The 25,254-nt window shown below is 41.1% G+C and overlaps 1 protein-coding gene across 8 annotated transcripts in view; it reads right to left on the bottom strand.

Annotated features, from left to right (window-relative positions):
* tenm3 (teneurin transmembrane protein 3) overlaps nt 1-25,254 on the bottom strand; it is a 388,426-nt gene that overhangs the window by 136,286 nt on the left and 226,886 nt on the right. For 6 of the 8 annotated variants that reach the window (XM_087845866.1, XM_087845865.1, XM_087845867.1 and 3 more), the window contains one exon: nt 14,528-14,695. The exons of the other annotated variants lie outside the window; for them this stretch is intronic. In XM_087845866.1, coding sequence (XP_087701992.1) covers nt 14,528-14,695 — 168 coding nt within the window. The remainder of the gene's footprint in view (nt 1-14,527; nt 14,696-25,254) is intronic. 8 annotated transcript variants of the gene reach the window in all.

Genomic DNA, 25,254 nt, shown 5'->3' with positions numbered 1-25,254 from the left:
CTTATATGTTAATCATTTCTGGGACACAGTATATGTGACCACTTGTTATACAAGTCTGATTGCCAGCCTATCCAAATCCTCCCACAAACATACTGCATAGCAACAATATATCTATAGTGTGTTGATGTGGATATTTAAAAATGAAATATTTATACTGAATCACTAACACACACGTCTGCTTTCATACGGCTCCACACTCTCATGTCACATTCACGCATGTTGTCTAAACTAACTGTTAATTGTTTTGTTTTCATTTATACACATTGCAATACCATTAGCAGAATCATTACAAATCGTTACTGTAGTTAACCTCAGTGACGAGGTTAGCTAAGCACTAACGCCCATCTCCTCTGGTGACAAAGACTTCTCTCTGTTGTTGATATGTGGAGGAGTAAATGCACGCTGTGAGTCAAAAGACTGTAAAACCTGCTGACAGCTTAACAAACATTTAAGAAAAAATTATTTTTCTAACAATCGAGCTTCATATGGAGAAAAGAGGATTACCAGAAATACTTTATATATCCCAGTGGAATAAAGATTAGCCCGAAATTATATAATTATGGGCGTTCAACCTTTGATGGCAGGAAAAATGTGTATTCTGCTCTATATTGTAGCTGCATGAATATATCTAAACACAGGATGTGTTACTTCAAATACACCAAATTAATCCTTGTTGCGAAAGAAAAAGTCGGTTCTTCTAATGTGAGTGTTGTTACTACATCAGCCCCCCCACCCCCACCTCCTCATGCCCTGAAGGAGGAAGAAATTGTAATAATAATATATGAGGAAGAGCAATAATGAAGGTCTCTCAGTCAGGCTGCTGCTTTAGAAAATTAATTTCAACAGCAACACAATTTGACCAAACAGTCTTCAGAGTAAAACATCATTTTTCAGAGCCTAACTTGACTTTCTGATTCATTTGGAGGAAATCACAACAATTGTAACTCATTCATCTACGCTTCTTATCTATTTATCTGGTTATGGCGGGTACTTCCAGGAGGTCAGCTGACCTGAGAGAGTGACAGGGTGTGTAAGGCGGGGCAAGAGTGTGAAAGCATTTCAAAACAAATACCATAATGTTAAAAAGAGCTCTAAAAGACCCGGGTCGTCCAGGATGAAGGTTGTAATAGGTTGGAAGGTCAGTAATAACAGGTTTAAATAAACATCAATCCAAATCAGTTGTCTTTGTGCAAAGCTACTTCACAACCACAGCTGCTTAAAGCCTCTTTATAGTCTAGGGACAGAAGCACGGCATTAGAAAGAATAACCCATCCATTAGAGGACCACGTCTGGTGACAGAACCGGGCTCAGGAAGGTGCGTCCATGTGCGTGAGCGGTTGGGTGTAAGGAGAACGAGAAAAGACGAGAGAGAGAGAGACAGCGTTTAACACTGAATAATGATTAAATGCAACAGTGTTGTAGAAACACAGAGTGAAAACAGGTGAGTGAAGAACTGTTTAACTACAACTATAAGCTTTTATCTAACAGAAACGTTTTCAACTCAGTCTTAGACGTAGACGAAGGCTCCCAAATCCAAACTGGGAAGCTCTGCCTCTCTTTCAACTTATAAAACTAGCTGCAATTTAAAGCAAAGTGGTCTATTAGGACGATATACTGTGATGTCTGTAAGGAATGACGGGGCCAGACTATTCCAGATGTTGCATGTGAGGAGAAGGATCAAATTCAGTCCAGGATTTCACTAGAAGCCAGCGAAGACAAGCGGACACGGGAGAAATAGGATCTCTCTTTCTAGTTGTGCCTGAACTCCTGCTCCAGCTTTCTGGAACAACCGAAGCCTTTAAATCAAACAAGCTGAGCTTTGTGCTGCATTCTGTCATTGTTTATATAAAGTTGAACACGAAGATAAAAAAGGAGGTTACAGAGAGAACAGGAGGTGACACGGGAAGTCAATTAAAAGTTTCAGAAGCCACAACAATAGTTGGCTGAGGTGGACTGAGAACAACACAGACAGGAAGACAGCGGCAGATAGAAAGAAAAAGAGAATGCAGAGAGGGCACCCGAGTTAAGACTTGTGTTTCTTCAAGCGTGAAAACTCATTCCACCTCTGGACTCCCAGCAAGGGGAGAGAACTGATGAAGGCCTCTTTTCCTAACCGTGGTTAGCTTTTGTGGGGCATGTCGACGGAGAGTGAGCTTCTGCCTCAGCAGTTAAACCTGAGCACCACAAAACCAAACAAAGACCCACAGAAACATTTGCTTTGTCAGGAAGACTAAATGAGAGGTTACAGTCACAGAAGCCAGAGGACAAAGGCTTTCATTTGGACATATTGTCACGAACAAGAACGGGAAAAAAAGCTTAATGGCATTTTAATGTAGACAGGAAATGAGGTAAATACCAAAGGTCCACTCTAACCTGAACAAGATCAGCTGATTAATTGATGAAATCACATGCTGATTTATTTCATTTCTCCTTTTGTTTCTTTTGGCACGTTGCTCTGCCTCAACTGCACTGCAGCTGTGATAGGTGAGGCTGCGCACGCACTGATAAACTCTGTTTGTGTTGTGAGTGTAGTTCCAGGGTATTTTCAGGATTATTTATTGTGCTGTACATCATTTGTGCAGTGAGAAATCTGTGCATGTTAATATTATAGATTTTAAGAAGATTTGTATGAGCTCTTTAACCACGTGGATGTGTTATCTAGGGCTGGGTTTTTATAATCGATTTATCGATTAAAATCGATTCTGGCTTGGATGACGTAAAATCGATTCATTAAAATCCTGAATCGATTTTTTAATATAAATTTATTTTTCCCAAAATGCCAGAATCTCAGGTTAAACCTCAAAATTTCAACAACCACCAAACAGCTAAGACAGTAAATGAGAGCAGGAACACGGATTCTGCACAAAGACGTAAACACACAGCGCAACCTGCCGATCAGAATCAGTTAATGTCGCCTTTCTCACCTGACGGCACGGACACGGTCGCGGCTGAAAGCCGACAGCTCGCTGATTCTGATGTTTTGGCGGGTCGAGCTTTGTGTTTACGTCCTTTTTGCGCTGATTGTAAAGCTGTTAGTTTTATCTCTCTCCAAACAATATTGACCGAACCAGCAGCAAAAGAAGATCCAAACTACGCTTCACATAAACATCGTCATGAACTCACTCTGACTTTTGCTGTTTTGCTTCCACCAGGATAAAATCACACTTCATGCACAGCTCTCTCTCTCTCTCTCTCTCCCTGTCTGTCTGTTTTCTTCATTATTCGCTTGCTTGTTACGCACCAGTCTACCGTTGTTTACAGCGCTGTCGCCAACGTTTTTTTTTTTTTCCTTTTACTTACTTCCGAAAAGAAAACCTAATTTCTGCCGTTCAATACTGAAAAAATTTAAACTTTTTTAAATTATGCAAAATGCAAAACGCTTAGCCGTGTCTCTAATAAAACCGCTGTAACTTCAGAGGTAACGTTCATAAGTTGATTAATGGGTTTCTTTTGTTTTTGATGTACTGCAGAATATTTTTATAAAATCCAGGCCAGGAAAATCACCTTCATGTGTTTCTGTGTTTTATCTTCAGCTACTTTGACACAAAGGCCTCTGCTGTGACGCTCACACCTTTGATAAAGTCTTGTGTGTGTCAGCTTCCTTTTTATAGATACAAAAATATGTAAATGTACTGATCTGAATTATAATATTTCTGACTGTCAAAGTTTCCCAGATTCAAATCGAATTGAATTGAATCGAATCGTGGATCGAATCGATTCGGGACCTTGTGAATTGGAATTGAATCGATTCTAGAGATGAGTGACGATACCCAGCCCTAGTGTTATCCTTATCACCCTTCTGTTGTAATAGTGATAGTGAAGATGAGTATTTCCAAACTTAAGGGCATAATAACTCAAATGTGTTGAAACAGTGAACAGTAGAAAACGTGAGGTTTGTGTTTGGCTTTGGTGTTTATTTATAATCAGCACAGTGACGCGGTGGTTAGCATTGTTGCCTCACAGCAAGAAGCTCCTGAGTTCAACTCCACCCTCAGGCCTCTCTGTTGGAGTTTGCACAGACTCTTTTAACTTTCAAACCATCGATATGTAAATGCACTTGAGTATTTTCTTATAACTTTCTGATAAAACTTGTTTTATTTTTACTTAAATGACGATTTGTTCCTGTCAATCCCTTTTTATTTTGCACATATCTGAAGTGACCATATTCAGCACAGCACCTTTAAATTTACAAATAATACTCATTTCTGTATAAATTCATTTGGAATTAAAGACAGCAGTAGAGTGCATACAACAGAAGGACAAATGTGTGGTCACTTTGGGATTCTTTTTGGAGTCTTCTTGTTACAGTTTCGTCCACTATTGTTGTTTTTTTAAACGAAGAATTGGCCACATTTGGATGAAAGGCTGGACTTCAAAGTTCTCAGCAAGTACCAGCTGGTTGCATTCACTGCATACCCAGCAGCTGTATGAAAGGAGAAACTTCATGGGCTCTAAACTTGCTTTTTTAGTGTTTCCAGTCCTGGAGACGTCTGCTTCCTCACACAGTGCCGGAAACAAAACGGGACAGTATAGCCGAGACTGGGACCAGAGGCTGGAGCGAAAGGTTTGCTGTTAAAACAGTGTTTACAGAATTGTAATGAGCTATGACTTTATTCTTAAGCACAGTCTGAACTCTGTACACACTTATTTAAATGTTTGAATAAGTGGTGCTAAAGGATGTAAAATATCTTTTAGTTTATCAGGGCAAAGGCCTACGAACTTCTCATTACTGATCGTAATTAACAGCAATCGGGGATTTCTCTTTCCCAGCATGTGTTTGGAAACACTCACTGGATGGACCCAGAAGTCCAAGGAACTCAGTGAAGACTGAAGAAGGAGAATTATAGATTTACACAAGCTGGGAAGGTCATTTCTAAACAACTGCAGATTCCTGGATCATCAGTTCAAACAACTGTAAGGACAAGTTATCTTGTCACCAGTTTGCCGAGGTCTGGAAGAAGACCTGCACTGTCACCCTCATGTTAGGAGAAAATGCTTCGGAACGAACCAGGAACCATCCATGATGAAGCCTGTCATCAACACCATCACGTCCACAGTGAAGCAGATTTTACATTTGAGGCAATATCACCCTAACCATGAAGCAACATCAGAGCTGAAGGTGCACACCTGTGACACCGAAACACACGATCTCAGTTTTCCTCGTCTGCATATAAACGCAGAAGCTGAGCTTTGGAAACTCTTTACCTGGTAGGAGTTTCTTGAAAAGCTCCATTTAAAGCTACGATTACCAGCACACATATGCATGCTTGGATTTATCCTGGTGCCTGTGATGCGTCTATACAGACCTTTGACCTCAACTGTAACATAAAATCTAAACGTGAGGACACAGAAGGACACGGTGTCGACAAACGAGTGAAATGACTTGCAAAGGCAACCTCGGTGGCTTAGAGGAGCACAGTCTCCCCTATTAATGACCTGGTCAGAGAGCAAGAGTTAAAGGGTAAAAGGGGGGGGGGGGGGGGGGGGGGGTACTGAGAGCTGACTTGGCAGGAGAAAATGAGGGAGAGAGACACAGAGAGGGAGGAGAGGGTGGATGGGGTCAGTGCACTGGTGCAAGAATCAAGAGAGAGAAATGAGCAGGACTGATGATCCAGAGACGGGTGCAGCTGTGATACCAAAGAAGTGAGAGGACGGGAGGGCGGGAGAGCAAGAGAGGGTGGTGGGGGTGGGTGATGATGATGATGATGATGATGAAGTCAAAAAAAGGGAGCAGAAAAGTAAAAAAATAAATTCTAATTTATAGCTCTTAATAGTGCCAATTTATTATACACACAAATGTTCATTATACATATTGTACTGAGGACAGATAGAAAGGTTCGTCTGTATAAAGCATCTTTGTACTCGGCCGAGTCTCAGTCACCCAAACACACACACATCTGGGCCTGAACACCTTTTTAACATCTGCATACACTCTGGTGGAAACATCAGAAAACGTGGGGCCCAGTGGGCTTTGGCATGTGGAAGGGATCAAACCACCGAGAGGACCCGCTCTGTCACAACAGCCATCCCTGCACTGGAAAAAAAAAAGTCCTAAAAAACAGTAATATCCCAGCAGCTGGGCCAAAATAATACCAGAAAATATCAGAAAATAACTTTTCCATGAAAACACTGTTATTTCCAGTAATGACAACAGTTTGTTGCCCTAATTTCACATGAGATTCTGCCTTTTTCACGTGCTTTTAAACATTAAATCAGGAACATTTTAATGTGATTAAACAATGAAATTACCTATAAACATGGTCAATGAATGTGGCAATATGAATAATAATACTTAAATGTACAGAAATATACAGTTAACAGTTGGTTTAAATAATAATGGATTGAATTCATAAAGCGCTTTATAATTCCCCTCTGACATCACCAGTAGGTGAAGCGTCTTGCCCAAAGACACAACGACCGAGAGTGTCCGAGCCGGGGCTCGAACTAGCAACCTTCTGATTACAAGATGAACACCCAACTCTTGAGCCACGATCGCCCTAAATAATAATAATAATTATTATTATTTGATGTAAAAGAAGTTTATACGAATCATTTTATATATTTTTCCACAGCTTTACATTTGAATTTAACAGCTCAATCTTTCAAATAACGGACAGATATTTGTGAAATCAGGATACATTTGTGAATTATTTTAACAATCTAAATATGCTCATGTACAGACAGATACATTTAATAATCATGAAAATTATGTTTTATTACATTACAGTGATTTTACGTTAATTTACATTTGAAATGTAAAATCAGTCTATTTATGTAAATTTAATGATATTCTAGAAAAACAGAACAAAACTGTAAAATACTTTTATATTACAATTTTTTTACAGTGTGTTTGAAAAAGTACAACATCCATCGATATAGGAGGAGCTTTAAATCTCCTTATTATGAACGTACTGTATGATTCACGTTAGCACTTTATTAGGATTAGACTAACAATCAGCTGATCAATGAAGTCTTTTTTTTAAAATACTGAGGAATCAAACTGCGTTTAAGTTCAAGCAGTACTAATATTACTAATATACTTGTTTTGCACATAACTGTAAGTTTGATTGGTAGAAATGGGAAACCATAAACAGAGTTCTGATTGTCAGGATTCAGCGCTGTGGTTCATTAGAGGGGAAAAGTCAACAAGAAGAAAAACAGTATTTTAGCTGGAAATTAAGCAATAAGAGATCTAGAGAAGTCATATTACGAACTTTATTATTCTTAAAATCTCTGCCAATAAAAGTAAAAGTCTGACGAAATGATAGCTACAATCTACAGAACAACACATTTGGGTTCTTGTTAGAACAGTGTCAGAGTGCTGCTGGGGGAACACGACCCATGCTTTCGCTTCTCTCTCCGTTCTCCTTTCACTTTGCCTTAATTCCTCCACGCCTGTCGAGTTTCCCTTTTTTCCTGCACCCTCCACTTTCTCTCAACGTCTCTTTAATTCCTATAATTTTTTACACACAGCCCTGAACAATAACTCTCCAGGCTGTCTGAAGAATTTCATTTCATTTCCAGTCCAGCCCTCGTAAAAAATGAAAAGCACTAAACTCTCACTATTGTTTCTGTACAGACGACTTTGCAAAGAACCAGTTTTAAATGGTAGCTTTAGCTACTTTGTTACTAGCAGTAAGCTTTGTTAGATTTCAATCATGAATCGTACACTCATCATGTTGTAATCATTTCTTTGAGCTGTTCTTCTTCTCCGGTGGAGTGATTGAGATAAAAACCAGACATGAACCTTTAATGCTGCAGAAATGTTTCTTTGCCTTTCTCTTCCTCAGATCTGTGCCTCAGCACAAACCTGTCTCAGAGGTCTACAGATCATTCCCCGGACTTCATGATGTGGTTCGTGCTCTGACATGTGCTGTCAACTGTAGGATCTACTGTAGACGGGCGTGTGCCGCTTCAAATAACACGAGATGAAACTGGATGGACCTGAGCTCAACTCTGAGTGTCAATGCAGATGCTGTGAATAGATGCTGTGAATGTACATGTTATATGTTGTATTTGTAGATGTTGTAAGATGAATTTTGGATCAAGGCTTTTAACAGGACAACATGTGGAATAAGTGACGGACTTTGACTACCTTCCAGATGTGCCGTGCACACACCTCATTTCATATCTGGTTACATGTCCCTTAATAATTTGCACCTCGTGGTAACCATCAAGCAGCTTCTGGCACAGCTCTGTGACACTCGTCTTTGCAGAACTCATTTCAGCATGAGAGCCTTGTTTACATGGTGCTGAGCCTCATTTCATTTTCTTGGTTTCGGTCCACAAATTTAGCAAATTTACATTTTATAAAGCATCAACTTTTTTACGACTCGGGTTGTACATGTGTTTAGCTTGACTCTCTCATCCATCTTTATTCACTCATCCAGTTCAGTTCGCCAGTCTGTTGCAGGGCTAACACAGACAACCCTTCACACCCACATTCCCACCTCAGCCCGTTCTCACTCCCGAGGCGTAACATGCCGACGTTTTGTCACGTCCCGCGGCGTTCCTGGGGAACGCGAAAGGAGACCATCGGCGTTCTTAAAGTACGCGGCGGGTTATAGCCGAAATCCAGTGCAATGACGCTCCCGCGGTAATAGACGTTCCAGCCCTGTATTCCAGCCCTAAACCTAACCTTATCCCTAGCCCTAACCATAACCTTTTTCCTGACCTTAACCAGGACTTTAATTATGTTAAATAGTGTGTTTCTAAGCGATTTGAAGAAAAAGAGCGAACATGTGTAGATTGAGTCCATACGGTTCTCATTTTTCCGAGGTCGTCATTTAGGAACGTGGTGGGTAGCCGAAAACGTAATATGTTGACGATTTGTCACCTAGCGTAAAATGTGACGCTTTGGGAGTGAGAACGTGTTGCCCACCTACAGACAGGTAGGATCGCAGGTTAACTAACTCCACTAGCTGCTCTTTATTTATAAGAGAGCATTTCCAATAAGTCCTGTAAGAAGCCAGAAAACAGCAGAGCAAAGAGAGACGAGGGTGAAGATGAATTGGAAAGAAACGCCATAAATTACAATCGGAGTTGAATCCTCAAAACAAAATGTTGCAGTACATCATTTCATAGTCTGGATAGTGCACTTGTGTGACACGCTCTTTCTTTTAGCTCTCTATCTTATGCCTCTCCTCCACTTTATCTCTTTGTCTCCCTCTCTGTCTTCTTTTCTCTTTGTGTGGAGCCTGCTACAACAGTTTGATTTACTTAAGTGGCTCCATTCTGCAATCAGCCTCAGACAAGTGTGTGTGTGTGTGTGTGTGTGTGTGTGTGTGTGTGTGTGTGTGTGTGTGTGTGTGTGTGTGTGTGTGTGTGTGTGCCAGCCACCAGCTACTAGTCTGAGGTTCATTAGCCTGATCAATCGTTCAGTCTCGTCTCTTCTCAAATATTTTCTCTGTTTTTCTCTGTTTAAATCTAATTGATTCGTTCTTATGTCAAAAAGTTTTCTGCTGTTGTTCCTGCTTTTCTTCATCGCTTCTTTCCGCTGGCATCATCGATTAGGTCTGGTGTTGAGAAGTATTTCGTGCCCTCTCCTTTCTCCATCTCTTTCTTTCAGTGGCTCATTGATTGTTTCTGGTGTTGAGGAGAATTGCCTATTTGGTCCTCAAGTAAAAAGCACTAAGTGTTATTCACGTTCCTCCCCAGCCTTGGCCTGACCTCCCTTTTGCTTTCAGTGTAGACGCTGTCGATAAGCTTTGGAGTCATCCCATCATTTGCAGAGAAACTTTCCATTTTCTATGTTGCTTTTTCCTGTCTGAGGAGATTTCCTCCTCCTCGCCCTGTGAAGGCCGGCTGCTGAAGAACGCTTGTCTGTTGCCTCCAGCATGTGTGAGAACGATGAGCTATTAAGTTGCCTTAAAACAAATGGCACTCATTTTTAAACTGGTTTCTCTCATTTAAAAATGACATTTGAAATGGAGCCCGGTGAAGTGGACACATTGTAAAGATAAGATTAGCCTTCATTAGTCCCACATGTTCTGTTCTGTCAGTGTTTTCAGTTGTTATTGGGATTTTTGATAGTATCAAACTTTAAGTTATTCCAGCCCATTCTCTCTCCCGAGGTGTAACACACGATTTGTCAAGTCCCGAGGCGTTCCTGAGGAACGTGAAAGGTGACCTTCCACGTTCTTATGCTAGTGCCGTTCCAGCCATGTATTCCAGCCCTGACCTTAACCAGTATTTCAACGACATTAGACAACGCGATTGAAGTAAAACAAACGCACATGTGTAGATTCATTCCAAACGGTTCTCACGTTTCCTCATGTTTCCGATCCCGTAATATAAGGACGTGTTGGGTGGAAGTGTAATATATCAACGATTTGTCACCCAGTGTAAAATGTTACGCTTTGGGAGTGAGAACGTGTTGGCAACAAAATTCTATTTGGAACGATTTATTTTTGTGTGAAGACTTTGAAGTCGAGTGTCTGGGTGCATTGTTGCACTACAGAAACCAAAGTATGGGCCTAATCTTTGAAATCAGTGCTTTCAATCCAATTGCTGCAGGTGTATAAAATCATACAGCAAGTCTGCCTTTACAGAAAGAAGGGATTGTTCTATGCTGTAATGGGATCAACAAGTCAGGTCAGGAAATTTCCTCCTTCCTAGATATTCCACAATCAACTTAGTTGGAAAGGAAACAGTAAAGTATAAAAGATTCATCAACACAATTAAAACAATTTGAAATTAAAAACATTTACATTTTACAGGTACAGTTGGCCATTCAGGGTTTCTGGAGTGATGGATCTAAATCTGAGGTTGTGGTCAACATGCATGGAGGAGGTCAGCAGAGCGTGTCTACAGGAAGCTGTCATGGTTTCAGGCTCAGCCAGCGGTGTTGGGGAGTTCGGCAAAACAATGAATGCCATCAGATTTGGAGCCACCGTGCAACACGGAAACATGGAAAGTGTCTTATTGCAGGTTCACTGTTCAGCATGAACACGAACACAAATACACTGACATGGATAGCTGATAGAAAATCACTCAGTGGAACATTATCAGTTAGACTGGCCTCCTACGAGCCCAGGCCGCAACCTTATTGAAGGATTAAGTTGGGATGGACTGGACAGGCAATGAAAACAAAAGCTGGAAAACTTTGGAATGCCCTTCAAAAAGCCTGGAAAATTCAGTTCAATTCAGTTTTATTTATATAGCAAAAGTTCATAACAACAGTTCCCTGAAATAAAATTGTCCAAACGATCCTTTTGCCTGTTCTGGTGTATTTCCATGTAGGTTTCCACCTCTTTCCCATTTTCCTAACCAAATATAAAGACATGTGGGGGCTGATATGTAATGTAAAATGAGTAAAACAAAGCTTGTCTTTAAAAATATAAATGTATGATATTTATGGGCCGACGTAGCTTTCAACTTTTTGAGTTTTTCGCTGAGGCAGACTGGTTAGGTGTTATTTCCCAGTCTTTATGATGCTTCAGTATTTGACATCCAACATAAATATGTTTCAATGCTTTCTTCAGCTTCTTTCTATTGTAAGGGAAGGTTAAAGAAATAAAAGGCTGGCTTCCACATTAGTGCATATCTGTGTCTGTGTGTGCAAGAAAATATCAGCTAAAGACCAAATAAAGAAATAAGCACTTACTTTTTAAAAAGGAGAAGTGGAGATAGTAATATCTTTAGACGTTTTGCTGAGTATTGATTAATTAGCTTGGACCTCATCCACATTGGTAAAGGAGGAGCACACAGAGCCTACGTCGAGCTGTTTCTGATCATGTTTACATGATGCATATATAAGGAGATGACTATAGTTCTCTGTTTCTCTTATACACATGTCTCCTTCTCACCTTCTTTCCTTCCAGGTATTTTTCCTCTTGATTTCTCCCCTTTCGCGGCCCCTCCTGGTGTAGTCTGATAGTTCCTATCTTCAGACTATCACAGTCTGTTTCCTATCAAACTCCCAACTATGACCAACTCAATAAGGGCCATTGCCCAGTCAAAACAACGCAGCATCTGGTGCTCGTCACTATCCACAGGCAAACATATCTTGATCAGCTGCAGTGTTTCGAGCAGCCAGACTATGGTCGTCGTCTTCATGCTTCACGCCTTGAGGCGACTTTTGTTGTGATTTGGCGCTATATAAATAAAATTGAATTGAATTGAATTGAATTGAATGCTATTAGCTTCATGCTAATACTAGCACAAACATGTGGAGAGGAGAAGCTCTGTCATCAAATGGATTTTATCGAAAAAATACGTTTTAAAAAGAAAGAAGCTGTCATCAGTGAGGTGTAGTTTGTTTCTCTACAGTTGTGACAAGAGTCCAAGTTTTGGATCTAAGCAGTTTCCAGTTTAAAAACATCCAACCAAACCTATCCTATCACATCAGCTACAGAAACACACTGGGGCACTTTATCAGATTGATAAAAGCCCAGAACTGCTATTATAATCAAATACTTGCTAAATGATATTTGATTGTTGTAGCAATCAAATAATAAAGAAACATTTTTGGTCTAATGTATTTGTAGTTTTATTGGGACATTTAAACAATGCCTTTGGTTTAGTCACACTGCTTGTATAAGAAAAAAGAGCTAGAGAGGATGTGACAACGTAGGGCTGCACGATTTTGCATAAAATAAGAATCACGATTTTTTGGCTTAGAATTGAGATCACGATTCTCTCACGATTTTCTTTCCCAGTCTAAATATTTATTGCGCTTATTAACTGCACATCAACTTCGTAACAGTTGAGACTGAACATAAAAACAATAAATAAACATAAAAACAACAAATGTCTCACATTTTGTCATTGCAGCAAAATGTTGTACTGCTTGAAATTCCGTCTCCACCGTTGCTCGACACTGCAGCTGTGTCCCAATTCAGGGTCTGCACGCTTGAAGTTCGCATTTTAAGTGCGGTTACGTCACCGCCACGCGACGACGGCTGTCCCAATTCGAAGTGTACTTCAAATGCATACTCCAAATGCGCCGTCGATTTCCCCAAATATCAAGCGTGGTCCGGTGCACGCTTCGTGGTCCCATATATCCCACAATTCATAGCGCGGCGGTGGGTGTGGATAATTTTGCGGCAAAATACGGCAGAAGGGAGCGGCCAAGAGTGAACTGTCAAAAGTAAGTACTGAATATGACGTCACTTATTTATGTGAGAATGTTTAATAACAAAGAACATTAAAACATTACTGTTGACCACATGTGGCAAAGTTGTATGACATTAGTGATGTTTGTACTTTCAGCCTCTACATATACATATATATCATAATAATCTGACAATAACTATAATATTGGCCATATTATATTTACATTACCACGGTGACATGAATTTAGTCTCATCAGCTAATTGTTATTTGCTGACTAATCTTAAATGACTGTTTAGTACAGAAATGAAGCCCTTGAATCATGTTTTACAGTCCTGTGGTCTCAGCCTCAGATACTCAACTAATCAAAGTGATGTCATGGCAAAAATGATTGACCAACAAAACATTTTTCTCCTTCATTTCTGTCAAACAAAGCTGTATGAGACGTTTCTCGCGGTTAGTATCATGGTTGCTAGGCAACCTGAACAGAGTGACGAAGGCTAGACCGTCCCATTTCACGAGCCTCTCACTTCCACACTTCTCGTACTTATAGTACGCACCGTACGTAGTACGCGTAGTGCGCGTACTTCAAGCGTGCAGACCCTGAAATGGGACACAGCCTGCGTGTATAGAGCAGGAAGTGCAACAATAGAAAAATAGTTGCGGGACGGCACTGTGTAGCGTTTGTCTAGGGTGTTGATCGTTTTCCTAAATCCCTCGTTTTGCACAGTGTTGATGGAGCCATATCTTTGGTCAGGTGATAAGTGATAGCCTCCGTAATTTCTTTGTGCCTGCGGGAGTTCGACGGGTATAGGGAAGCGCTGTATAAGGTTCCTGTTATTGATGTTTGGGTGGTTGACCGGGACGGATTTTCTCCGGTCACTTTCTCGTCATCCCTGACGTGCTCTCCGTTGTTTTTTCCCTGCCAATTTTAGCATCACACGGCACAGCTTCTGTATCACGTGGTATAAGGCTCCGCCCTCGTCATTTGTTGAGCAGGAAGAGTGAGCGCTTGTTTTCATGCAGATTACGTCCCGGATCAAAATGCGCTACAATCGTCGTCTTTTTTTATTATTTTTTTAAATCGTTGTCATTTGGAAATGAGATCGCACATAAGTATGAATCGAGATCGCGATTTTCTAACGATTAATCGTGCAGCCCTATGACAACGTATTCTGAAGAACAAAATAAAAGTCATTTTAAACGTGTGTGTTTGACACAGACAGCCATTGTTATATTTACCACTTGAGAGATTAGTGACTAAATCTACATGCTCTCTTTTGTGTGAATAAAATCCGTCAGCCGCTCTGTGACAGCAGATTGATGTTTAGGTACAGAGGAAATAAAAACACACAAGGAGAAATCACGACTAACTTCCACCACGCCTGTCACCCTGAGTCACCCCACAGTCCACAGCTGCAGCTCACACACTGAATCCAAAATGAGTGCATGTCTTTAAAAAAAGTCTCTTTACCATATGTTACGGCTAAGTACAACCGAGCAGCATACTCCTCTTCCTCCTCCTCTTCCTCTGAGTTAGGCTCAGGTATGTTGGCTAACAGCGGGTTGTCGTGCGGATTAGCTGACTGTGGATGTGATTGGTCAATGACAGATGGGCAGGAGGGGGAGGGCATGGGAGGACCTATGAAAGACCACATGAAAGAAAAAAGGATGATGAATGTGGAGAATGAACAAAACATCTTTGAAAAAAGAACGATGAAGGTGATGCTCGCTGATGGTGTGACTCAATATTGTTACACACATAAAACACACTGACAGGTGTGTGTCTTTGCACCACACAGTAAAACAACAAATACAAGTGATCTTAAAAAATCTATTCATCAGTTCTGTTGTCAGAATATGTGAGCAGCAACAATTACAGAGCTCATGTGCAGCATCACTGAGGACGTCAGGCTCAGCACCACAGAAAGAGGCTCCAGTGCTGCGCCTGCTCGAGTCCAGTCTCTAAATCAGCTGTGCATCCGTTTGGTAACTTTGGCGTTTAGTGACTTCTGCTCGGGTGTGTACACATTAGTGTTCGGAGGTCTGTGTGTTTCATTCAAACAGAGAAGTCGTCCACATTTGGAATCCATTCAAACGCATCTTTAAAACAACAAAAACACCCTTCATTAAAACATTCAGGCACAAATGTGTTCACTCTCACATTAAAGTGGAATCAGTTTTGGCTCATTTGCAGGAACAAAGCTGCAGTCTTGTTTGGCACTGACTGCAATTCACCTTTCTTAAGATTTCCCACCTTACAAACAGCACAGCTGCACAACGATCTAAACTAACAGTGGGCTGTGAGCTCAGCTCATGGTGGTTGATATTCAAATTGTTTTGCCCGTACTTTATACTTTAAGGTGCCCTCTTCGACACAGACATGCCCTCCTCGACTCCCTGTCCAGGATGTGCACATCATCACCTTTCAAAGTGGCCACTGGCCTGCAGGCGCAGACAGACCTGAGTCCTGGCCTGGTAAGGAAGCTCTTCTGTGTCACTGTGTCTCACCCGAGACTAAATCTGCCTGTGGAGGAACTCGGTATATTATGTAAGACACAATATTTATTTTAACGTATTCACCAACAGTTTCTGCAACTGTTCGTACAGTGGGAGGAAAAAGATTTGTTTGTACGTGAAGGTTCTCAGTCATCCAGGTCATCGCAGTCTCATCTGAGCAGCTTCAGAACTGAAGAAGCTTCTTGGATGAGAGAGGTGAGACGTCTTCCAGCAACTTAAAGAAATCCAGATGCTTTTCTTTCCAAGCTCCTTAGACGACTGCCTGCTTAATTTTTAAGTCATACATTGATTTGCCTGTCATTGAGTCAAATAAGTATTCAGTTACAACCCATCTAATATTCTCTCTCTCACAGATCAATTACAAATAGTCAACCTAAACTCATCAGTTACTTCCACTCCAGCCCCTGCAGCAGCATGGGCAGGACCACAGAGCCGACATCGGGGACAAGACTGTAGAAATGCATGAGGCTGGACTACGAGACAATCAGCAAGAAGCTTGGTGTAAAATCATATCGCAGTAGCCTTAGAAGAAAAACAGGAAGAAAAACTGGATGTATTGCATACATACATACATATTATACTGCAATATTAAAGAAAAAATGAAGCAACTAAGAGCGACGACAAACCCAAAGAAACAAACGTCGAGAGAATTACAAAACACAAAATTACAGCTGATAATATTTTATCATAACAACAAACTGAATATCTGCTACAATATAATCCAATACAACCAGCCAACAAACAAAACAGTGCAAATACACTTCAAGGTAACTGAATGATACCGTCTATGTCTACTGAGAATAAGCAGAAGACATTCACTCATCGAACCACCAATGAGCTACATGGTGCCTTGATCTGAAGGCCAAACAAGGCGCTGGGCTCTGATGGATCTCCATTTCTTCCTCTATGATTGGTCAGAACAGTCGCAGTAATAAAACATAACAGCCTGCTTCCTTCCCATATTAACACAGCTGCAATAACACTTTGACTAAAGCCAGATAAAGACCCTGCTCTACCTACCGACCTGTCATTAATCAATGCCCACATTAAAGTTATCCCTAAGTCACTTTCGTCAAAGGCAGACGTTCTACTAACACATCTAGAAGGTTATTCAACCTCATTAGCCTGGCACCGTGGCGCAACGCTGAAGCAACAGACGAGATGCAGAAAAGGCCTTTGGCAAAGTTTACTGGTCTTTCTTTTCATGGTTCTTCATGAAGTTGGTTTTGGAAAGTCTTTTATTCATTGGATAAGAAGTGTATGTAATTCACCAAAGGCCACAGTCTCCACTAACAGCATCATATCACAACGTTTCACCCTGGCCAGCCAGAACACGGAACACGGGACGTGGCTGAGTCGTCAGGCATGACAATGACCCATTAAATGGATTTTCAAAATAAAAGCTCCCCATTTTGAGGACGTCGTTGTTGTTCTGGACCTAACTTTAGTTTTAGACTGTTTTCTGTCTATCATTCGAAATAAATGTAAATTCATTTTGTTGTTAAATTTAATTTCAATTTATTTATTTATTTTATCATTTTTGTTTATTTGTCACAGTATTTTATATAAAAGGTTAAAACTCTGAAGGCAGTGGACAGCACATCTGCAGGCTGCACGTGAGTGTGTGAAGACTAGCTGCGTACCAATTTGATTATCATCTAAAGACAAATCCTATTGTTAGGTAAAGGCTACAGTATTGGAGCGAGACCCCAAAGACCCAATAATCCCCTATTATTAGCCTGAAGCAAAAGGTGAACAAGGGTCAAACGGAGCATGGGTGCAGCACAAAGCAACTATACCTGATTATAACTGTTTAAATGTCCTTCAGTCATACGGTTCAAAGAAGCAGTGAAAAAAGGGAATGCACATAAAAAAGCATGAACTACTTAAGCCCATTAAACAGTTAATGTTTACGCTGCAAGCATCAAGTGCATTATAGTAACTCAGCTAATCAGTGTCCACTGCTTTAACCAAACTTCAATATGTGGGCTCCAAATGCATTTATTGCTTTATGTGCTGTACTGCATAAAAGTTATTCTGATTATAAGACCATACAGTGCTGTGTTTCATGCATGGGCTAGCAGTGTTTTACACAGTGATGAGAAATGAGCTGTTTCTGAAAGCTGATTGGACGGCTGCAGTACTCCACAGAACATGTGGCCTGGAGCTACTTCACAAAAATCAGATAGTTCTCTATACCATTATACTTAATATAGACCCAACACTAACCTGAGCAGAAAATCTATCTGAAGGCACTTCCCAGAGTACGATCACTCACAGTGTGAAATACAGGAAGTGGAATCATTACAGTTGGGTTAAGCAAGGACATCACACACATGCTAACTAGATAAAGAGCTATGCCTAAACATCACATAAGCATAAATACATACCTATATCTATATCTATCTATATTTAAATATATATATATATATTAGGGGTGCATCGATACTCGTATCGATATTGAACCGTTCGATACAGTTCTTTCGGTTCGGTTTTGTATCGAACAATACAACATTTTTATTTGTTTTATCAACTTTTCTTCTGACGATGCTGTCTGTGTTGAGAGCTCAGTTCGACTACTCCGCCTAGGCTGCACTGTCAAGTGCAGATCCACTGAGCGCAGCGCAAGCTAGCAAAACAGAAGCTAAGCTCGTTGCAACATGGCAACTGCCTCAACGCTACCCAAAATTGAACCTCCCCCACCCTCATTCAATGTAGCGTTTGGAACTATTTTGGTTTTCATGTGAAGTATGACCCTGAAGGTAAGCGCGTCATGGACTAAAGTAAAACAGTATGTCGGATGTGCCACGCAATGCTCAATTACATTGGTGGGAACTAGTGCGTTAGCGCAGTTAGCTTGTTAACCAGTTGACGCCGTCCAGCCCCACGCACGGGGCGATCCGCGGTAACTTGTTAACGGAGATTTGCCGTTATGGAGTTAATGTCATTATATATATATATATATATATATATATATATATATATATATATATATATATATAGCGATCTGCCTCCCTGTGTCTCTGTGTCTCTGTTGTGCAAGTTTGTGAGATGGTGTCAGCCTTTGGTTATAGATGACTATGAGCTGGTGCAAATCCACTCTGTGCTGGGCAAGGCAGAAAGACCTCAGCTACAATGTAACAAAAGCAAAACAAACAAACAACAACAGAAAAACAGCAGAAACTCACAAACACTGAACAAACATTAGGTTTGGTGCCAACACACTGATATGTGCTACAGTGACCGAACATAAGCTGCTGTGCGTTCTGTGACACACAGCAGCAGCGCTGCTTTGTGTCATAGCTGTAGCATTTCCACGTTAGAAAGGAAATTTAGACTAGTCATAATATTTCCATCAAATACTCCGGTGTATAATCAGCCGACACAAATACGCACATACGGACGCACGCACACGGATGACGTCTGTCCCCTGGCAGCAGAGGTTTTGCTCATGTGGCCTTTGGAGGAACGATGTGTGTGTGGGGTATAAATTAGGCCTATCCATAGGGTACCACGAAACAAAGAGCAATATGTTGCCGTCTCTTTCCACAGACACACGAAGCAGCAACCAAACACTTACCAGTCTCTCCGAGGCAAACTGGGAAATGTAAATGGTGAGATTTACGTCACAATACTATGTTCTTGTTGTTTCTGGAGTAGTTTAGTTAATAACTGCCTTTTTAAATTAATGATGTGTAATTGTTTTCTTCGTCACCATGGCAATGAGGCTCAGGTGGATCAAAACTCTCCTGAAAACCAAACAAAAAAGGAAAAACGTCACAAAGGAAGGCTCCACCCACAGGCTGAAACCAGCTGCTCTCATATGTTTGACAACAACACTGTGCTGTGTCTTAACTAGTTCAGCTGCACAATAGTTTCATGTCAGCGATTATCAAAGATAATCACCTCAAAGTCCAAAGCATGCCAAGTTATATTAATGTGCACCTCTCATGGATGCAGTCACACAGCGACACAGGGCTCAGCTACTCTCTGACATCACATCCTAGTACATAGGTGCACACGCTCAATCATCCAGGTACGTAGATCCCAAAAGGTTGATTCTGTTCATCATCATCCAAGTGACTTCTCAGCTGACTGCAGGTTTCCCCAACCTCATTAGTATGCATGGTCATTTGCATATTTGCATATTAATGAGCGACACACTGACCTCATGGCCCATTGTTCATCCAGTTGGCCAGTGTCAGTCATTGTGCAAATGTACTGTTTATAAGGTTGGAAGCCTGCAGTCAGCTGAGACTGCTGCAGAGGTAGAAGTAGTAAGAGTCACGTTGGTGTTGAAAGAGTAACTTGCTCTACATTACAGCTGAAAACAGTCGACCCTTGAATCCAAAAAATATCCAAAAATAAGTCGGCCTTTAAGCCATAAATGTCTTTGGCCAAAACGTAATTTGAGTGCTCGACCAAAGAGAAGCACTGCAGCAGGGAGTGGATCCAAGCGCCTGTGGTGCTGAAGGATTTGTCCTTCTGCACTGTGCAGAGATCCAGAATGAGAAGAAGTTTGTGCTTTCCTCTGTCCAACAATCAAATCAGTATTAATGTGTTCAAATAGAACAATGCTTTAAAGGTGCAATGCACTGAAACATGAACCGATGCAGGCGCCAGCTTCACTCAGTGGGTCAGCACGAGGCAGCGACCTGTGGCCCTGTGCTGCATGTCTCCACTACAGCCGTCAAATCGAACAAGCGCACTTTGCACCCAAAGATGTGACTGAAATGGTTTTTCCTCTATAATAACTTTGAGCTCTTGTCACATCGTATTGAAGCACACAAAGTCAGTGTGCGGTCTACACTGGCCAGTGGCATCAGTGAATATAGAGCACTGAAGGTAAACCAGACAAACCAGGTCACCCACACTGAACACAGAGGCCAACGCTTCGCTTGTCTTGAGTGCCTGCTTTGCTTTTACCTTGACAGCTGACAGGGACCTCCGAGGCAAGTTTCCCTCTCTCAGTGTGTGTGTGTGTGTGTGTGTGTGTGTGTGTGTGTGTGTGTCATTTGCTGACCTTACAGGACTCAGAAAATCCCCTCTCGTCCCAGTGCCTCCAGCTGACATGGTGTTGTGTATCAGGCAAATCAACATGTGTGTTGGATGATTTCTATGTGATAGCAGAAAAAAGCAATAACAGCAACACGTAGAGTCTCGAGTGACTGCTGTGACTGCTGTGTGCTGCTGTGTGCTGCTGCGGAGCAATGACGACTCACTCAGTAACATCTCTGAGTAGCTTCTTCATTTCATATCGTATGATATCAAGACTCATGTGCTGGTTTATCCCATTCTCACACTTACAGCTGTTACAGCCTGTGTGCTGCGTGCACGTCACAGATCAAGCCTATAGTCAGGGCTGCACACCAGCGGTCTGCAGGTGCGCATGCGCTGTCAAAATAAAAGATGCGCATCAGACAAGAAGCTGCAACACGCGTTTGCGTACATGAGATTTTCTGGAGGAGGACAGACATTTGTTTAGAACACGTAAAGATGTCGAACACCAGAGTAACTGATTAAAGGAGCTTCTTCGACATCTTCGACTTTGCAGCTTCTTGTCTGATGAGCATCTTTTATTTTGGCAGCACATGCACACCTGCAGACCACTGATGTGCAGCCCTGACTATCTCTGATGTAGCTGTCAGGAGCAGCCAACTGCACCCAGGGCCAGGAGATGTTTGCTTCTTGTTAGGGCTGCTCAGTTAATCGAATTTTAATCTCGATTACGATCTGGGCTTTCAACGATCATTAAAAATGACTGAGCTGATTATTAGCCCCTCCCTCGTGCTTTACTCTCGCGCTGCTCCGCGTGGCGAATTGAGCGCACCTCTCTGCGTTTCGAACACATGTCACAACAATTAAGAGCAGCGCAGTATTGCCAACTCCTCAGTTATGAAAATCGCTATTGGCTGTCCTAAAAGTCGCTAGAAGTCGCTAAATGACGTCATCACCTAATTTGCATAATTGGTCATGCTAATGTAATTGTAACCTACGCTGTTGGAGAGAGAAATAACATCTTGGAAGAGACATAAAGTGAGTAAAAAATATCCTAAATGCATTTAGAGTTTATTTAGAACTACAAATTAAATTTATTTGAGCAATTATTGTTTTTTTTAATGTCACAATTCCAACCCTGCTCCTTTACCCGGGCTTGGACCGGCAAAAGTGACCCGAAATAGGCACTCTGGTGGAGTTACTTTGTGTGTGTGTTTATAAGTAGTTTTAAAACTTGTGATCCACAAAACAGCATAAGAGTAAAAGAGTAAAAGAACTGACTGTGTTACAGCACCCGCTGCTTGTTGAGAGTAAAAGCGATATGCGCTTTCACGTCTTTTTTTAGCGACTTTTTTTAGAAAAAGTCGCTAGGGGGTCTGAAAACTCGCTAAATATAGCGACAAAGTCGCTAAGTTGGCAACACTGGAGCAGCGGTCTCCAACCTTTTTTGCGCCACGGACCGGTTTATGCCCGACATTATTTTCATGGACTGGCCTTTAAGGTGTCGCGGATAAATACAACAAAATAAAACTAGTACCGGTACCGGAAAAAAGAAATTTATTCATAACACACGTGAAAAGACCCAGGGAAACAGAGTTAACGATAAAAATGATAACAAAATAACGCTGAAAACCGATAAAAACCCTGAAAACTATACATTTCACACCTGAGCCTCAACTCTCGCGGCCCGGTACCAAACGACTCACGGACCAGTACCGGTCCGAGGCCCGGGGGTTGGGGACCGCTGATTAAGAGGACCCGAGGGAAGCTCGGAGAGCTCAGCAGAAGTTATTTGGAGAGAAGAGTGACTGCTGTTGGTTGAAAAGAGGTAAAAAAACTTGAGTGGTGTGGAAACATTATGGGTTCAGAGTCAGACGTGGATCAAGTAGACATAGTGTGTAAACTTTGCTACAGTGTCGTAGCTGCACCACAGAGCAACACTGCAAAGTTCACTAAACATAGATGTTTACATTTTTATTTATTTCTTATATTGCAAACATTTGCACTGTTATCAGTATTTGCACTATTTTATGACAATCTTTAAAGTCATTATTCAACACATTGTTATTGTTAAATAATCGAGATCTCAATTTCAGTGAAAATAATGGTGATCATCATTTTTGCCATCATCGAGCAGCCCTGCTTCTTGTTGCACACAGACAAGTGAAGCGTGTGCGTTTGTGCATGTGTGTGTAACCTGGTGCAGAGGCGCCTGTCGTACTGTCAAATGAAAACGGCCCCACGGAGAAATACCAGCTTACACAGACAAAAAATAAACACACACTTATGAAGAGTCACACACTTCCTCTGTTTGTCTTGAGTGGCTGTTCTGCTTTTCACTTAAGGCTGACAGTGACCCGCGGAGACGAGTTTCTCTTGTGTGTCATTTGCTGCCTCACAAGAAGACGGAGTATCCTCTTTGGTACTAGTCTGCCTCGTCTGTCATACCAACAGCAGCAGAGAATTAAATACTACCGTGTAAGTACATGCTGATGTCACTAGCACAGAAGCAAACAGGGCCGGTGTTTAAGTGAAACAGCTTCCCTGAGCAGGAATCTGCTGAAGAGTCCTTGCTGTGTTTCATCGTCCAGCACAGTAAGGATCTCGTTGTACAACTGAAGCTGCTTTGAAGTGTGTTACTCTGTTATCCAAACTTCCCCAAACTGAAGTCACACAACAGTAATTGTATAATAATAATTATTACAGGTTACAGTGAGACTGCATCACAGTTCTCATCCTAACAAACAACACTGGGAACAACTATCCTCAGGACGCCTCTAAATCTGCTTCTGTCCCTTAACCCTTTAAGACCTACCATAGAACCAAGTCCGCCAGAGCTTATATTATATGTTTACATGCTGTGGAGCCATTTTTGGGAGCATTTCAAGTTGCTATACATCAATACAACCATTATAGCCCAAATTTTAATAATATGTCTGCATTAAGTGCATAGTAATTACATAAATTGCAAAAAAGTGCAATAAACTACAAAAAAATTGAAAATCGTTTTTGTTTTTTAACATATATTTCTAGTTAGAGAAATTTAAGAGGCTTATCCCTCAAAACTGTAAATACAAAAAAGTTGCACAAAATAGTTTCCCACCACAGGAAATTTATTTTGAGTGTCTTCATAGTTTTGTTTTTGAAATACACCAATTTTTATATACTGCAGGAAAAAGGAAAATAAATATTATAATGCAAATTTGCAAAAAAGCAGCATATGCATCAAAATAAACTATTTCCAGCAGTGCAATATGAGTCCTAAGCATCCCAGAAACCACACAGAAAGTCATAAAGTCAAACATAACTTTTAAAAACACCAGTATAGGCTCATGAAGCCCTGATGGTAAAAAACTACATTTCCGCAAAATGTTACAAACAGCTGATCGGATCAGCAAAGTGTGTTTCTGGAATGTTTTTGTTGCTGCAAGTGCTTTTTATGCAGTTTTTGCAAAGCTATATGTGGAAGGAAACTGTGACCGAGGACAAGCTGATGGCATAAGATGTAAGTACAACTCCTCTGGTTTCATATGCAAAAAAATTTATTGCGCTAGCTCACGTGGTTGCAGAGCTACCGGGATTTAAAAATAGTTATGCAAAATGGAGCGTGCTGCTCTGACCGGCTTTAAAGGGTTAAATATTCAAAAGCAAGATGTCTCAAATTTACAACTACTTCTCTTTTGAAACTGAGACATGCAAGTTACCAACAAATGTTTGGAACCAGCTGTCTTACATCTCTGTCCCCACACATGTTGAAGCTTTAAATATTTCTTTAAATATATTAGAAAACTGAGCTGTGTGCCCTGCAGTGCGTGTGTGTCTGCTCCATCCCTAAGGAAACAGATTCTGATTCCTACTGTTTGGACTTTTGTCAACATGCCAATACAACATTTATCATTTTAGGTGTCAACAACGTTTAATTAGCAAGGCTCGGAAAAAAAGCACATTAATTGCCAATCTGACATTTTCACTGGAGCAGGGAACAAGTGCACTCACAAGTATCTGTGAAGAGTCATTAACTGGATGATAAATAAAGTCACAGCCTGATTGCCATAAAAATCACTTTAAATTTACTTTATTAACCATCAGTCAAAAGCACATATTCCAAAAAATGTGATACTAATAAATGAATGCACAGAGACGCACAGAGGTGTTGTGGATTAGAATATCTGAAACTCAAATGTAATGAGTTTGTGCTGGATTAATGCTCTGCTCAGCTGCTGTGTCGCTGCTCTGTTCACTGACCAAATGAAATCATCTGTCATCTGTCAATGACAGCATTAATCTCTCCGTGTCCGAGTACAGCCGTCTGTGGCTCGTGTGTTTGCTCACATGCATATAACACATATTCCACTTTGTGTGTCTGTGTGTGAAACAACGTAGAACAGATGGTAAAATGCGGATCACAGTTGCAATAATCGTCTGCATCTCACTAATTCATAATTATCCTGACTGCAGAGAAACACTTTCACAATCACTGACACACGTTCAGTCTGTGCTGGTGAATGTTCACTGTGCTCACCTCTGGTTCAGTTTCTCTTCATCTCCTCCAAACACACACACACACAAATATATTTTTATGTGTGTGCACTATACACTATCAATTTAATTCAGTTGTATTTATATGGTGCTATATTACTACAGCAGTTGCCTGAAGGTGCTCAATAATGCAGAGAACATAGA

Source organism: Neolamprologus brichardi, chromosome 9, assembly GCF_056152115.1.
Source record: "Neolamprologus brichardi isolate AB-2024 chromosome 9, ASM5615211v1, whole genome shotgun sequence".
In the NCBI taxonomy this organism is placed as follows: domain Eukaryota; kingdom Metazoa; phylum Chordata; class Actinopteri; order Cichliformes; family Cichlidae; genus Neolamprologus; species Neolamprologus brichardi.
The sequence above is the reverse complement of the archived record's forward strand: the minus strand, read 5'-3'. Positions and strand labels throughout refer to the sequence as shown.